At 39.8% G+C, this 16371-nt stretch overlaps 1 protein-coding gene across 3 annotated transcripts in view; it reads right to left on the bottom strand.

Annotated features, from left to right (window-relative positions):
* b3gntl1 (UDP-GlcNAc:betaGal beta-1,3-N-acetylglucosaminyltransferase-like 1) overlaps positions 1-14624 on the bottom strand; it is an 18808-nt gene extending 4184 nt beyond the window's left edge. For 2 of the 3 annotated variants that reach the window (XR_005206257.1, XM_037764949.1), the window contains exons 1-8: positions 14240-14624; positions 13520-13636; positions 13252-13351; positions 10586-10650; positions 8710-8775; positions 7591-7686; positions 3466-3561; positions 1555-1679 (exon numbers count right to left, since the gene is read on the bottom strand). Coding sequence is in view for 2 of the 3 variants with exons in the window: in XM_037764949.1 (XP_037620877.1) it covers positions 1555-1679; positions 3466-3561; positions 7591-7686; positions 8710-8775; positions 10586-10650; positions 13252-13351; positions 13520-13636; positions 14240-14326 (752 nt within the window). In the remaining variant the exon portion in view is untranslated. Of the gene's footprint in view, positions 1-1554; positions 1680-3465; positions 3562-7590; positions 7687-8709; positions 8776-10585; positions 10651-13251; positions 13352-13519; positions 13637-14239 lie in introns of those variants that run through there. The other variant, XM_037764952.1, reaches the window with a different exon arrangement.
* Positions 14625-16371: the final 1747 nt, after the last annotated feature.

Below are 16371 nucleotides of genomic sequence, written 5' to 3'. Positions count from 1 at the left end.
TGCGTCTTCACACTCTTCATGCTCTTAACCTCTTCCTCCTTCTCACTCGCTCTCTCTCACACACGCAGGCATGCACTGATGTTGAGTAATTATAAAGACACATTCACATGGAGGGGCTCTGCTCTCATCTCCTGATGTGAGCGTCTTACTGGGTCTAACAGTGGGCCCCGTATGACAAACAAACCCACCACCATCGAGGAGCGCGGGTGGTCTCCAGATTACTTTCTTTACATTCTCTATGCAGGCTTTGATTCTAAGACATGGCAGAGATTTACAATAAACTGTATCTGTATACACATACTGAAGCCTTCATGCTCCTAATACCCCGCAGATCAAAAGGCAAACGCACATTCATGCACTCTGGTACGCACGCTCACATTTATAAACACAGCCTTTCTGTGTTGAGAAGCCTCTCATCTCAGTTACTATTTGGCACCATCTTGACTTTTTAAAAACACACTTCTCACCTCACCGACAGAGCCTCTACAATTGCATGATGTGTGTGTGTGTGTGTGTGTATGTGTGTGTGTGTGTGTGTGTGTGTGTGTGTGTTAAGGCCGTCCTCGACCGAAGACATTTTTAGTCGACAAAAGGCTGTCCCACACTAAAAGATTTTCCAAATCTTAACAGATTTTGAAAATGTGAGACCCCACACATAACGACATGTTTTGTTAAATTTAACTAATTTGTTCCTTTAGTGTGTGATTTTGATTTACGATTTCGGAAATCTTGCAAAATATCTCACAATCAAACGTGACTTTAGTGTGAACAAACATGGCGGATGATGGGCAGGAAGAATTAGTGAGCGTGTGTGTGTGAGAGAGAGAAAGAGACAGAAAGAAGATGATGGTTTCATTTGACTAAAGAGATGAGATGGGGCGACAACAAGTGGGGGGTGGGGGAGTAGAAAGTAGGCAAGGCGAACTTGAAATAGGCGTCCAAAAATAGCCCGATGATAGATGAAGACAGAGAGGAGGATGATCGTTGAAGGAGTGCGTCAACACGGGGCAGATTTACGAGCAGTGGACAGATGCAGGGGAGGAAGGAAGGAAGGAAGGAAGGAGGAAAGGAAAGAGAGGATGAAAGGGAGGGAGGCGTGGCGGGGGTGGGGGGAGGCAGGAAAGACCTTCTCCTTTGGTGTGTTTTGCCATTTGAGGCACTCGCACGCACCTGCAGACACGACATGACCTTGCTGAAGCACAGGCAACAGCAGCAGTGTCAGATCCTTCAGACACTCACACACAAAATCCCAAACATGGTTCACGACAAGATCTGATTCCCTCCCGACAGAGTCTGAGAGATACTGAACATTCCACACAGAGAAGTGTCCTGATTCATACGCTGGGAAAGTGTCTGGAATTCCAAAAACGTATTATGAAAATCTCTAGATTACGAAAACATGCGTCTGTGTGTGAGAATATCGAGCCTTGAGAAATTCTGGGATGCCAGCAGACAGCTGTGAGTACGTGGAAGACACAACACTGTGACCGAGTGTGTGTGTGTGTGTGTGTCTCTGTGTGTGTAGCAGGGGAAGGCGTGTGTAGTGATACTGACTCTGTTACAGAGTGTGTGGTGGCCTTCTCGTGGTAACGGTACACCAGCAGGCACTGATCGACCCTGGCCACGCCCCCTCCCTGACGAAGACTCTGGTAGAAGAAGAGCAAGTCCTCCGGGACTCCCTGGAGAGGAAGGAAGTAGAGTGAGAAATGATGGTTGGAGATGACTGTTAATAATTGTAATATATTTCTATTAGGGCTGTCAAAGTTAACGTGATAACGTGTTAATGCAAATTCATTTTAACGCTACTAATTTCTTTAACGCATTAATGCAACTAAAACAGGCTCAGTTTTAAAGCTTTAGTGAAGATACTGAAACTAGAAAAACTCAAGGAATCCATCGGTACCGACCATTTCAAACCAGCTTGTTGCCAAGGAGGCTAAATAACGCTCAAAACTTGCACTAAATTTTGGCAAGGAAAACTGTTATGGCCATTTTCAAAGGGGTCCCTTGACCTCTGACTTCAAGTTATGTGAATGAAAACTGGTTCTCTGGGTACCCACAAGTCTCCCCTTTACAGACATGCCCACTTTATGATAATCACATGCAGTTTGGGGTCATAGTCAAGTCAGTACACTGACACACTGACAGCTGTTGTCTGCCATGTTATGATTTGAGCATATTTTTTATGCTAATGCAGAGATAAGAGTATTAAATACTTTACAAATCTCCCTTTAAGACACATTTAGAACAGATACAAAATGTGTGATTAATTGCGATTAAATATTGAATCGATTGACAGCCCTAACTTCTATATTTGACATGACGGAATAATTGCTAATGTCAAGTCAAGTCAAGTCAATTTTATTTGTACAGCCCAAAATGACAAATTTGCCTCGGGGGGCTTTACAATCTGTACAGAATACGACACCCTCTGTCCTTTACAGTACGACCCTCTCATCGGATGAGGAAAAACTTAACCAAAACAAAACCCTTTTAACAGGTAAAGAAAGTGGAAGAAACCTCAGGAAGAGCAACAGAGGAGGGATCCCCCTTCCAGGGAGCTCGGGTAACTTCCTTTGGTTCAATATTTTGTGAGGGTGGGCGGTTCCATTTAGGTTAAGGACATAATACAAATGAAGTGAAGTAAGAGCGGGTCCAAAATATTGTTGAACATTTTGGTTGCATGATTATCAGACTGAATTGCCTTTTCACTTCCCTTCATTCATTCATTCAGCCTGACATTGTGATCTTGTTAGCCAAGTTCTTGTTGGAAAGAGGGGGGCATCTTGCTTTGTTTTGCCCGAACCAGTCAGTAGAAAGTGATAAATCTGTCCCACCAATGTCATTTTCAGTTGACACAGAAGCTGTGGTAGCAGCTGCTATGAGCATTTCACTTTTTTTAAACATTTCTCAAATTGATCTAAATATCTTGCGCTAACCTCTTCCAGTCCTCGAGGGCGCCGGCGCCCTCAGCCGACTTTACTTTTTCAGAGGCTGTAACAGGCAGCAGGCTGAAGGTACTGGTATCATATGAAACTAAGAAACCTAAGGTATTCATTGGCACCAACCATGGTAGTAGCCATTTCATTGTAGTGAGATAACTTTTTTAAATTTGACCTCACTGTATAAAATGACCTGTGGTGACCTCTAGGATAATCACAGCCTCATGAAACTTTACAACCACAAACTAGAGACCTAGAGCATTCAGAGGACCGATGGCTGCCCTATAAGTATATTGACAATAAGGGGGTTTCTGAGCAGTTTCCAGAACAGAAGTGCTCACCATCCAATCGCCGAAAAATGTAATTCTTTGAGTAATTTCAAAATGTCAAAAGTTTTTGATACCAAATGAATGAATGAATGGACTGTCATTTGGAGTGGAAATATAAGAGAAGGGAGGCACAAGAAAGAAACACTAAGACGGAGTGAAAGGGCTTTGGGAATAGTTTGGGCGTGAACTCTCACCTTGCCTCCCTCATCAAACGGTCCAACCTTCAGGTACCAGTTCCTTGAGCAGAACCATGTTGGCATGACGACTGAGGGCCCATGAGACGTGTACACCTGAGACACAAGAACAGTTCAGACATTATATCAGTCGTATAATACTGTGTTGTGTCCATACTGGTTACTGTGAACGGACAATTTTTCTTACACAAAGAACTCAGGTTACATGTCTATGTTTATGCGTCCTGCTCTATTTTAAACAACGTTTGTGTGTTGGATGGAGGAAGAACCAGAGAGATAATTGATCACACCTGAACCAAAGCATACAGATTAAATGAAAAAACATCATAAAGTGTGTTAGTAAAGTGCTGGGCTACAACATGCTCCCAGAATAGCTTTAATGGTCTTTAACATGCGAGTATCGTTCCTCCAAAAGATATTCTTTCAGTTAGTTATTTTAATGATGGCAGTGGTAGAAAGAACTGTCAAACATGTCAGTACAAAATGTCCCATAGGTGTTCAGCTGAGCAAGGTCAAGGTTTGAATCCCGGTCAGGAAATGAAATGGGAAACATATTCTGACCAAATATCGACTAGTGGGCAGACTATGAGTTTAGAAGCTTTGATTAAATCAAAGTGGACGGAGATGATGAGTGATAGAACAGAAACAAGATTGATTTTGAAAAATATGCAACTGATATGATGTTGAATAAAAGTCAATATGCGATTCTAAAGTGAATTTTGAGCAGTGCACTGAGAGAAAACATGACATGCAACACTCTAAAATAAGGTTGAAGAAGTGAAAATAAAGAGAAACTACATTTTCACACATTTTTATCCATTCAAAATGTACCTTAAAAGGGAGAGTTGTCAAGTATTTAATACTCTTATCAACATGGGAGTGGGCAAATATGCTGCTTTATGCAAATGTATGTGTATAAATATTATTGGAAATCAATCAACAACACAAAACAATAACAATATTGTCCAGAAACCCTCACTGGTACTACATTTAGCATAAAAAATATGCTCAAATCACAACATGGCAAACTGCAGCCCAACAGGCAACAACAGCTGTCAGTGTGTCAGTGTGCTGACTTGACTATGACTTGCCCCAAACTGCATGTGATTATCATAAAGTGGGCATGTCTGTAAAGGGGAGACTCGTGGGTACCCATAGAACCCATTTTCATTCACATATCCTGAGGTCAGAGGTCAAGGGACCCCTTTGAAAATGGCCATGCCAGTTTTTCTCCCCCTTCGTGACAAGCTAGTAAAACATGATTGGTACCAATGGATTCCTTCACTCTGATCCCGCTACAACCTAAAAAATTGCAAGTTGCGTTAATGTTAAAGAAATTAGTGGCGTTAAAACAAATTTGCGTTCATTTTTTATTATCGCGTTGACAGCCCTAGTTTCATTATATTCATATAAATATCTCTTTGTGTTTAATGTTAACATACAAACAAGTCTGCACTCTACACGGCTACACGACTTCTACAATCAAATCCTGCAAGAGTTACCACCAGGATATGTAATTAGATTCATCCCCTGCAGTTTGTCTCTCAACAAGCTGTCACACACACAAACAGTGCAGGAAACAGCATTTTGTGTTTCAGCTCCACTTTATAAATAAAGGAACTTCTTGTCGAGAACATAACATCCATATCAGCTGAAACCTGACCAGGATTTGGCCGATGGCTCGGGGGAAATTTCCCACTTGGCTTTTAGGAATAAACAGTCAAACGGAGAAGGACTCTGCAAAACCTCTAATCCTGCAAACAAAATAGGTCAGAGTGCAGAAGCACGTGCTCTCTCTCTCTCACAGAAGTGTGTGCTTCCTGAAGTGTGCGGCTGAAGGATACGCACTTCCATCCTCTCGCACATGATCTTTGACTTTGTTTTGGCCTCTCCTTCTCTTTTCTAACCACAACCTCTTTAATACGCCCGGGCCGCATTACGGCACCTACATTTCTTTCTCTTTTTACTCCCAACTCATTTGTTCCACTGCTGCCAACGCCTCTCTCCAGACCCCGGCCCCTTCTTCTTCCTCCTTTTCGTCTGTACGTGAGTGTGCTTTGTTCAGTAGTGTTGTTGCGTTTTGAATCTGAAGGGGGTCATTCCAGGTCGAGTCGTTTCCCCCTCCACTGTGTTTCCCCCTGCTGTGCGTATATGTGTGTGTGACTATTCTTGGTCGAAGTTGAATACTGCTGCATAACTGAAATGCATCACAGATGAAGAAAATTGGGGAAAACATCTGGAATCAGCCAGTCAAACAGCTGGACAGAATCTAGTATATGTGTGTGTGTGTGTGTGTGTGTGTGTGTGTGTGTGAGTCCACCTACGTACATCTCCTCTCCCTTCTGTTGTAATATTGCAACATTTTGCAGATGTAAGCTGCGGCCAAAAGCATGAATGAGTTCTGGGAAACCAGGACACAGAGAGAGAGAGAGAGGGAGAGGGAGAGTCGGTGGGATAACCATATCTAATGTCCTACAGATGAACACTCAGGGTCCACCTCTGGATCAAGTTAAACAAGCCTCACCCCGAGTAAATCTCTGGTTTAACTCAGTTAGGTTCAGTTTCTTTACCCAGAAACTGGAAGTAAAGTCAGATAAAGTGAAGAAAGGAAACGTGAAGGGGAAACGAGCTGCCTTTAAGCCTGCAGAATCAATGTATGATCTCATTCTCATGCTCCATGAAACTTAATATCACATAAATATCCAGGAATGCCTGCTAAGGAGTTATGCAGACTGTGTGTGTGTGTGTGTGTGTGTTAGAGAGAGAGTGAGTCCAGGTTGTCTTGTATCCTTGGAGACAGTGTGTTTTGTTCAGACAGCAACAGCAGACATCCATCTCTACATGCATAGAAATACGGCCAGTGGTGTCACATTTAGTACATCATTTATCATTTAGTGATTAATGTGACTATTTAATATGGTGAAAGTAGAAGCATTAGCTGTTAAAGTGGTATGCAAAGATTTTCACTCAATAACAGCTTTAAGTAGCCACTGCCCAGTCAGTTATTATGTCTAGGTTTTTCTTAAGTGTAAAAATGTCTAAACCACGGCTGTCAAAGTTAACGTGAAAATAACGTGTTAACACAAATTGGTTTTAACGCCTCTAATTTCTTTAACATATTAATGCAACTTGTGATTTTTAGGTTGTAGCGAGCTCAGTTTTAAAGCGAAATAAAATAAAGATAAGACAAGATCAATACAAGGCATCATATGAAACTAGAAAACCTAAGGAATCCATTAGTACCAACCATGTCATGCTAGCTTGTCGGGAAGAAGGTTAAATAACGCTCCAAACTTACTCTAAATTTTGGCGTGGAAAAACTGTCATGGCCATTTTTTTGAAGGGGTCCCTTGACCTCTGACCTCAAGATATGTAAATGAAAATGGGTTCTCTGGGTACCCATGAGTCTCGCCTTTACAGACATGCCCACTTTATGATAATCACATGCAGTTTGGGGCAAGTCATAGTCAAGTCAGCACACTGACACACTGACAGCTGTTGTTGCCTGTTGGGCTGCAGTTTGCCATGTTATGATTTGAGCATATTTTTTATGCTAAATGCAGTACCTGTGAGGGTTTCTGCACAATATTTGTCATTGTTTTGTGTTGTTAATTGATTTCCAATAATAAAAATATACATACATTTGCATAAAAAAGCATATTATGACTTATATACAGTCTATGGGAGGAGTGGAGAAGCTTTAAACATTTTTGGGGATGGATTTGTTTACAGCAACTTTCACACATCGATGCAGTACAATAAGCATTATATATCAAAACGTCTATTGCAGGATCAGTTGAAACAGAAATAAGCATGCAGTACTTTTGTCTGCAAAATGCACTTTTCCACCGCCAACAGTTTCCACGAAGGACTACCCTCAGCAGACAGCTGGCAGCGTGACCTGTTTCCTCTGGTGGGACTGGGATAGACGGAGGGGTCAGGAGTGACGCTGCGCCCCTCCGTCCAGTCCGCTGCCACATTTCCGTGGAAACTGCGGACGGCAGGTACGTATCCTGTTTCTGTCTGACCTGGTTGCCGCCTGGCACATGACCTCTCACATACACACAAACATTCACAGTATGTGCGCCCTGAACATGCATGCTGTGCCAAGCTGCAGGTATTTACCTGTGTGATGAGCTGATCCTGAGTGATTGTGTTGATCCAGCGAGTGTAACGCTCAGTAGATCCCTCTGGAACCCTCCGAAGTTTACAGCCAATCAGCTATCATCGAAACACACATACACCATGAGCATGAAAAATATTTTCCTTTCAGGAACCATTGAAAACATTTGCAGCAATTTTGGAAACATGTTGCCTTGGAAATAACTAGTGAGTTTTGTTTTCATAGGTTTGTGTTAAGTTGCATAAATCACTTCTGGCTTTTGTAGTAAGCCTTCAGAATAAAGGTACATTTAAGAGATTAAAAAGTCTAACAACCATTAAGACAAACCAATATTTAAATTCTTGACTTGACTCTTTGTTCAACACTTTAAAAAGGTTGCATGATGCTGAAACACTTGGTCAATTAATCAACTAGTTGATTGACAGAAAACTAATATACAGCTATAATAAATTAAATATTTTAAAAATAATTTTTCAAGCCAAAATGACAATTCTTCGGTTCCAGCTTCTCAAGTGTGAACATTTTGTAGATTTTCTTTGTATTGTATCATAGGAACGTGTTTTCTAGATAAAACATTTCATTTTTAAGACGTCACCATATCTGAATCATATCAGTTGTACCCTGTTTGATACGTACAGGCCTGATCTCAGAGGAGAGAGGTCAATGAGAAGTAAAAAGGGGCTTAGATAAAGAAGGGAGAGGTTATACAGAACTGAAAAACAAAACAGAGGACCATAGTTTTATCCAGAACCATAAAATAGAACAGCTATACAGAAAGAGGCAGGCTGTTTGTGCAGGGCAGCAAGCCCGCTGTCTCCATGCAGTCTCCCTCACTTCCCTCACACACACGACCTTTGACCTCTGACCTGGCAGGCCACAGAAAGCATCAACACCGGATGCTCACACTGTTCTGCATGCCAACTGCATGGAAGCACACTGACACAAACAACATGAATATTCTTGGGAGGGACTGGTCAGATGGTCAGAGAGAGAGAGAGAGAGAGAGGAAGGGAAGTGGAGGCAGAGAAGTGAGGAGAAAAGAAGAAAAGGAGGAGCGGTGAAGGCAGCATTCGACAGAGAGGAAAGGAAGTGAGTAAGCAAATACTTGAGGGAGAACTTACAAAGTTTGGGTGGAGGACAGATGCCTCATACTGCAGACGAACTCTTTGGGGCAACATAACATCATCCTGAAGAACAAAAAATATATAAAATTAAACACATACTACATGTAAATTATAGGAAGCATCATGTGCAAAACAAGTACACACTAAGTTACTTTAAGTATAAGAATTCATATCATATCTGTTTAGTTTAGCTTTGACTTTGCCTTCTTTTACTTATTGTATGTGTGCTGTCTCTCTGAATACCTTTTTGGTTGTTTTTTAATCACTTTTTTAAGTGGTTTTGTATGAGGTTATGCCATACAAACACACTTGAACTTGAACAAATAGATCTGAGGTTTGGTCAAAAAAAGTTTACATGAGACTATAGGAGTAATATGTCCTTCCCTATCAGTGTCATCATCTTTAAAAGTCTCATTTCAATTAGGTGTACGCCACCATTAATAACTACTTTGTTTTCTCTCCTAGCTAGCCATCTAACTATCAATCTATCAACAGACGGACAGATGCAGACAGATAGATAGATCTGGATAGAACAGAGCAGTAATACCTATCGTGCTAGCTAGTTAGAGTACTTTCTTATACCAAAAGGGAAATTGCAGTGCTACAGCAGCTACTTCACATAAATCACAAAAACAAATGAGGTAAAATTAGATTAGCCTTATTATTAAGGCTGTCAATTGATTCAAATATTTAATAGCGATTAATCGCATTATTGTCCATAGTTAATCGCAATTAATCGCAAATTAGTCAAACTGTTTTTATCTGTTCAAAATGTACCTTATAGGAAGATTTGGCAAGAATTTAATACTCTTATCAACATGTGAGTGGGCAAATATGCTGCTTTATGCAACTGTATGTTTATATTTATTATTGGAAATCAATTAACAATACAAATCAAAGACAAATATTGTCCAGAAACCCTCACAGGTACTGCATTTAGCATACAATAATATGCTCAAATCATAACATGGCAAACTGCAGCCCAACAGGCAACAACAGCTGTCAGAGTGTCAGTGTGCTGACTTGACTATGACTTGCCCAAAACTGCATGTGATTATCATAAAGTGGGCATGTCTGTAAAGGGGAGACTCATGGGTACCCATAGAACCCATTTTCATTCACATATCTTGAGGTCAGAGGTCAAGGGACCCCTTTGAAAATGACCATGACAGTTTCTCCTCGCCAAAATTAAGCTATAATTTATCATGTTTTGAGCGTTAATTAGCCTCCTTCGTGACATGCAAGTATGACATACGGTAGACATATGGTTGATACCAATGGATTCCATAGGTTTTCTAGTTTCATATGATACCAGTATCCCACTATGGGATTAACTATGGACAATCATGCGAATAATCGCGAGTAAATAATTTAAATAATCGATTGACAGCCTTAATATGAACAGTGTCGAGCAGTAGAACAGAAACAAATGCAAGAGAACAAATAGAAGCAGTTGGCTGTCTTCTGAGAAAGCAATCTTATTGTCATTGAGTCTTTTATTCTATTAGCACAAAAATAAATCTGAACAGAGATCACAAACTTAGATTTTATGGCTTTTTGTTTTGTAGTTCTGACCTTCAGACGAGCGACTACAAGGCACTGTTTCAAAGACAGAGCTGCCACTCATATGAAAATAAACACATAAAACACACGTGTCAAACGCTGCGCTCAGCTCATTAGTCATGTGTTCTGACAGGTCTGTCAAACAGTCACTGAGCTGCTGAGGTCTCTGTGGGAACGTGTCCATGTACAGCGTGTTTATTTTGACAAACCAATAGGATCTAATTAGTGTTGACTCACTACTGTATGTCTTACGAAAGACATCTGGACAGTGAAATTAAACATGTTGTCTAACACACACACACACACTTACCGCATCCTGAAAGCATAAGTATTGTCCACAACTCTGAGCTATTGCCTTATTCTTTGCATATCCCACTGAAAGACAAACGAACAGAGTATGTTTATGCTTGTGTGTATATGTATGTGTGTTAGTGTGTGTGTGTGTGTGTGTGTGTGTGTGTGTTTATTTGCCTCTGTGTGCTAACTTTTCCATTTATCCATGTGTAAGTAATTATCAAGTTCAACCATTAAACATGTGACATTTTCAAAATGTCAAACCACAAAATGCAGCCGTATAAAGGCATGCCAGTCACATGCATGAGACCGGTAGTCTGTCACAGTGATCATCACCATGCTGTTCCCTGGTTAATCAGAAGAATATAAAACTAAAACGAAACACCAAGCTTCTTAATTTGGTTTCCCGAACACAACGTTTTTACGATCTTGCTCATCCAGTGACTGATGTTATTAACTCTCTGGTGTCCAACTGATGGTTTTCCACAAGTGTGGGCTCTTCATGTACTGTCCCTATTCTACACTTATTAGAGACAAGGAAGATAACGTCACTTGTTAATAAAATAGTATAACCTTTACTTATATGGCACTTTTCAAAACAAAGTTACAAAGTGCTTCACAGAAAAAATAAAAAGACAAACAAAAAAAGATTAAAGCAGCAGAAAATATTCTGACAATACAAATGGTGACTTCAAATGGGGTCGTGTTTACCGTGTTCACGAGAAGAGTCCAGAAGAACGCCTCCCTTTTGTGGTATTCACAATCTCGTAAGTGGAAAGTTTCTGAAACTTCTGAGTTCACGAGTTGTGACGTGTTTGTGGATGTTGTCAGAAATGGCAGAGGCCATGGAAGTTAATTATTCTGTGCATAATAAGTAAATATATTTTAATTTTAGTTAGCTTTTAAACGTTTTTCTTTGTAATTTCATAATATGTCTGAGGAAAATCAGTCTTTTTCATCATTCGTCATTATGTCTTTACATTTACTGCATTATATGTTACCCGCACGCTAGCTTGCTAAATTGTTAGCCTCTGTGGCGTCCAGATGACGACAGTAATGTTAATATTGCCGTTGTTCTCACGACTTAACCACTTTAACGCCAAGCATATTGTGTACACGACTTCCCATGTTGTAAACACGAGCTCACGAGTTTCATTTGAAGGCTGCAAAAGGAGAGGTTAAAGGTGATATGTCACACAAAAGGCCCAATTGATGCAGAAGTGCAAGTTTAAAAACCAATGCAAAGAGGCAATGCAAATATGTCACATATATTACTTTAATGGATCACAAACATACATTACTCATTTTCTTCCGCCACATATTTTGACAGTATAATCTTAACTCAAGGTCCAATTACTAGCTTTTTCTTGAGCTTTCAACCTCCTCTAGCTGTCTTCACAGAAAGATACTAAATAAACCCTAAAAACAGACAATGTCAGCTGTCTGTGAACACCAGAACAAAACGGGTCACAGGATCTGCTGGGAAGCTATTTCCATGACGGAGAAGAACATGAGATACAGATGAAAGCTACTAAGTGGACTTTGAGTTATTTTGTGTGGAATTAATTTTCATGCTCAAATTATACGCATGTTTCAAAGTTCTGCAAATTTTATGGACATTCGTCTGATCAGTTCCTTTTTTTTGTCTTTTCTTTCATTCAGCCTATCTGGGTTCACAAAGAAAATGAACTGCCAACATCAGAGTTTGACAAGATAATCCAGTCGGGACCATAATACATCAATACTTTTTTTTATTCTAAGTAATGAGTGTAAGAATGAACCAAAAAGGTCCAAGAGAACAAATCATGCTTTCAATCATGAAGATAATCTCATAATTGTGCATTTATGTATCAGACAATGATTTTATTTTTTCAATTTTGCATGAACTTGATATGTAAAAACTGTCTTTGGTAGTCTGAATGGCTAATATACTACATTAAGTAATATCTTTTATGTACATTAATAGATTCAGTATTATGGCTTATAGGCAGGAAATTACAATCAGTCACTTCCTGTTATGCTATTTTTTCCGATCAACTGGCATGGGGTTTGTTTTGATGCTGAGAACTGTAAATGACTTGTTTTAATTGATAGAGTTTTGTTTGGAAAAAGTTAAAGCTGAAGTAGGCGAGATTGGAGCAAATATGATTAAATGGTCGCTATATCCTGACAGTAGTACATGAAACAGGTAATCTGAAAAAATGTGCCTCAAAAAATTGTTGCCTACTGAAGCTTTAATGCCTTCAGCAGAACTCCTGATGGACTCATCTCAATTGTCTTTCATCCTCATCGCAAGGTAACGCTATGGACATTAACTTTATGATGATAATGCGGAGAAATCACAGGAATTATGCAAAATTGCAAACCTGATGCAAACTTGAATTGACCTACAGTACAAATCTCTTTTCTGCAACTGAATTAGGCCTACTTTAACCTACCTGATCAAGACATGGATTCATTTTATTTGCTTTACTAAAAGGAATACCTGAAATATTGTGTAATGGTATTTAGGACGTCCTTAACGTTAACATGTTGTTTACTTAACACTCGATTGGCGATAACAGTTGCTGCCCATATGTGGCAATTGTAAACAGGTAAGATGGCAGATGGTTAGTTACTGTTTTATATTCATGGTCGGGACTTGGAATTGATTGCTGATCAACAACCTAAAAGTCTACTGACCTCCTCTGGGTTGGTCAGAGTTGTGGCCGGAGATCACTACTGAGATGCCCCTCGCCTCCAGCCTCTCCGTCCAACTCTCCACCACTTTCCTGGAGTCATCCTAAATGACACACACACACACACACACACACACACACACACACACACAGACACAGACACAGACACAGACACAGACAGACACAGACAGACAGACAGAGAATTTGAACTTCAACTGAGGTCTCATATTTTGGGACAAATTACATATCTGCGTATAAATATGCAAACTTACAGTGCTTGCGTCATCAAATACAGAGAGCTCCATGGTTCCAGTGAAGTCTTGGTGTAGTATGGCCTGCAGACATTCATCCAGCCAGCAGGATGCATTGTATACTGGGACAACAATACTCTGAGCACAGAAAACACAGAGATTCTACAGTCAATGCAACTAATCAATGCATGAACAACCACCCATAAATAGCCCATAAAGGATAATATTTCAACCAGTTCAGGGAGTTCATTTGGAAATAAATTGGAAAACCTATGCAGAGACACTTTTTAAAGATAGTTTGTGATATATTTTTGGGAGAAATTAGGGTGCAAATCATCAAGTTAATTTAATAGATAGCTTCAAATTAACAGTATGCCAGTGTTTACAACAACACCTAAGAAGACCTAGTTTCTCAATAGGTCCATTTTCACAGCAGCCTTTTGACATATCATTGCATGGTCAACACAGATGTAATTAATAGCATTAATTATGGTCTTGTTCCATTTAGGTGGGCCAGGGCCCTGGTATTGTGCATGCTGGCTCACTGGAATGGCTGTGACACTAAATAGAATGGGACCATAATTCATTTTATCAGTTATACCTGTGTTTACCCTGCTATTACATGTCAAAATGACTGCCTATTCTCATTCAGACTGTCTGTCCACTCTTAATGTCTATTCTCCTTTAGGTCAGTAGGCTACATCAATGTATGCTGTGCATGTGTGTCAGTCTATCCCTCACCACATCCACTGTTCTCCTCTCCTCCTCTCCTCCTCTCGGTGCTTCTGCTTCATCCTCTGTGGTGCGGAGCCTCTTTTGTGGGTTCATGTCAACCTCTGCCCGGAGAGTCCGCCACTTATCTGGGCAACGAAACAGCCGTCAGCCGAGGCTTGACCGAATAACCGACGTTTATAAAGACAGTCGGTGACGAGGAGTGACACACGTGGGCTACTAAACGTGAATAGAAATGTCAGTAAGCTCTCATTTTTAACTATTCTCTACGTAAAACGTACCCACGTCAACATTTGACATCGCTTGGAAGGTGTTCTGTACATTTTAGTGACGCCCAAAGTAATAATTTTAACTAAACGTGTAGTCCCAGCTAGCGGCGTGTCTTACAGCTTCACAACTTCCGCAAACAATGAATCCTAGACGCTCATTGGCTGGTGTAAAAACACGGACAGACGTCTGATTGGCTGTAAATCGCCGTTAATCATCGAGAACAGTGACGTCACCCAAAGTGTTTTACATAGCGCCAGCTTAAACAGCCTGATATAGATAGATAGATAGATAGATAGATAGATAGATAGATAGATAGATAGATAGATAGATAGATAGATAGATAGATAGATAGATAGATAGATAGATAGATAGATAGATAGACAGATAGACTGATAGACAGATGGATAGATGGATAGATGGATAGATAGTAACTTTATTGATCCCGAGGGAAATACAAGTTTCCAGCATCACAGCTCCATAGTGCAAAACATGTTAGTAAAAAGGCAGTAAAAAAGTTAGTAGTGCAAAGTACAAAAAAATATACCAGATATAAAACTACAAGGAGATGAAGAAAACTGTTAAAACTGAATATAGTGCAGGGTAACAGTTGTGATACAGGACTATTAAAAAAGTGAATATAGTGCAGAAGAGACTGTTAAAAATGAGTATAGTGCAGGATAACTCCAGTAGCTTAGTCTATGAAAGTGCATTACTTTCTGTCCTGCAGACCGTCCTCCTTTGTCCCCGCAATTTGGGCTTTTACTAAAAAATATTTTCTACTTTTCCAGAAACCTTTTCTCCAAAAATTATGTATAAACAGGACATAAAAAAAAAATCAATCACAATGTGGTGTATTCCCATTTTAAAACTGACAAATCATCATTAATTAGTGTTCAATCAAGATTTATATATTGTTTGAAATATATTTATAAAGTGTCCCCTCACCTTATTTGGCCATTATGCCATTATGTATCACAACATTTGTCTTTTGGTAGTCAGTACTCAATTACAAGTAAGTCTTGGCAGAACTGGAACTTTTCCACAGCTTTCATCCACATCCTGTGGCCTTCATCAGTGGGTGGAGTTTGCTCATTTCTCATAGAGATTGTTCAGTTGTTATGTGAATTATTTCACCTGATAACAGGTGATCGTATACAACAACTATTATTTTCAGGCTTATGTTTTCATTATTATTTGTTGAATTCAAAACGAAAACATAATTTGCCTTTTTACAACATAAGAAAGTAACATGTTTTAAGGGAAATATAGAAACAAATTGTTTTCTCTCTAGTTAAACACACAGAAAGAAATTACAGTTTATAAAACACAGAACAATGTGATGAGAGTCAATTGATCTGTTAATGTAACTGATATATTATTTTATTTTCAATTTCAGATCATTTGGGATTTTTAAAACAAATACTCATTGAAGTAAAGAGTTATCTTTTTCTGTTGTCCCTTGTTTTGTTTGGTCAGACTCATTTTGATGACATGTAACAGAGCAGCAGCTCTTTAGCTTTCCTGTAGAGTGTTGAATAGGGAACCAGATCAGTGTGTTTTATGTCAACGTTGGCAGCTGCAGCAAGGGAGGTTTGTCTTGGTGAGCAGACAGAAAAACAGGATGGGCTGAAATATTGTTTTTGACTATCATTTTCTCTCAGAAAGGAAAGTAAATGAATAATGACAGAGAGAGAGAGTGAGTGTGTGTGTGAGAGAGAGAGCAAGAGAGACTTAGTGTGTGTGTGGGAGTCTGTTTCCAACCAATAGCAGGTAGCAGGTTCAGTGCAGTGTGTTTAACGTTATGTTTTGTACCAGCTCCAGGTGTTTTATCAGTAGGCCTATGTGTGTGTCATTCAGTGACTAAGATTAGG

Source organism: Sebastes umbrosus, chromosome 3 (assembly GCF_015220745.1).
Source record: "Sebastes umbrosus isolate fSebUmb1 chromosome 3, fSebUmb1.pri, whole genome shotgun sequence".
Lineage (NCBI taxonomy): Eukaryota > Metazoa > Chordata > Actinopteri > Perciformes > Sebastidae > Sebastes > Sebastes umbrosus.
Note: the sequence above shows the minus strand (reverse complement) of the source record. Positions and strands in the feature narration are given on the sequence as shown.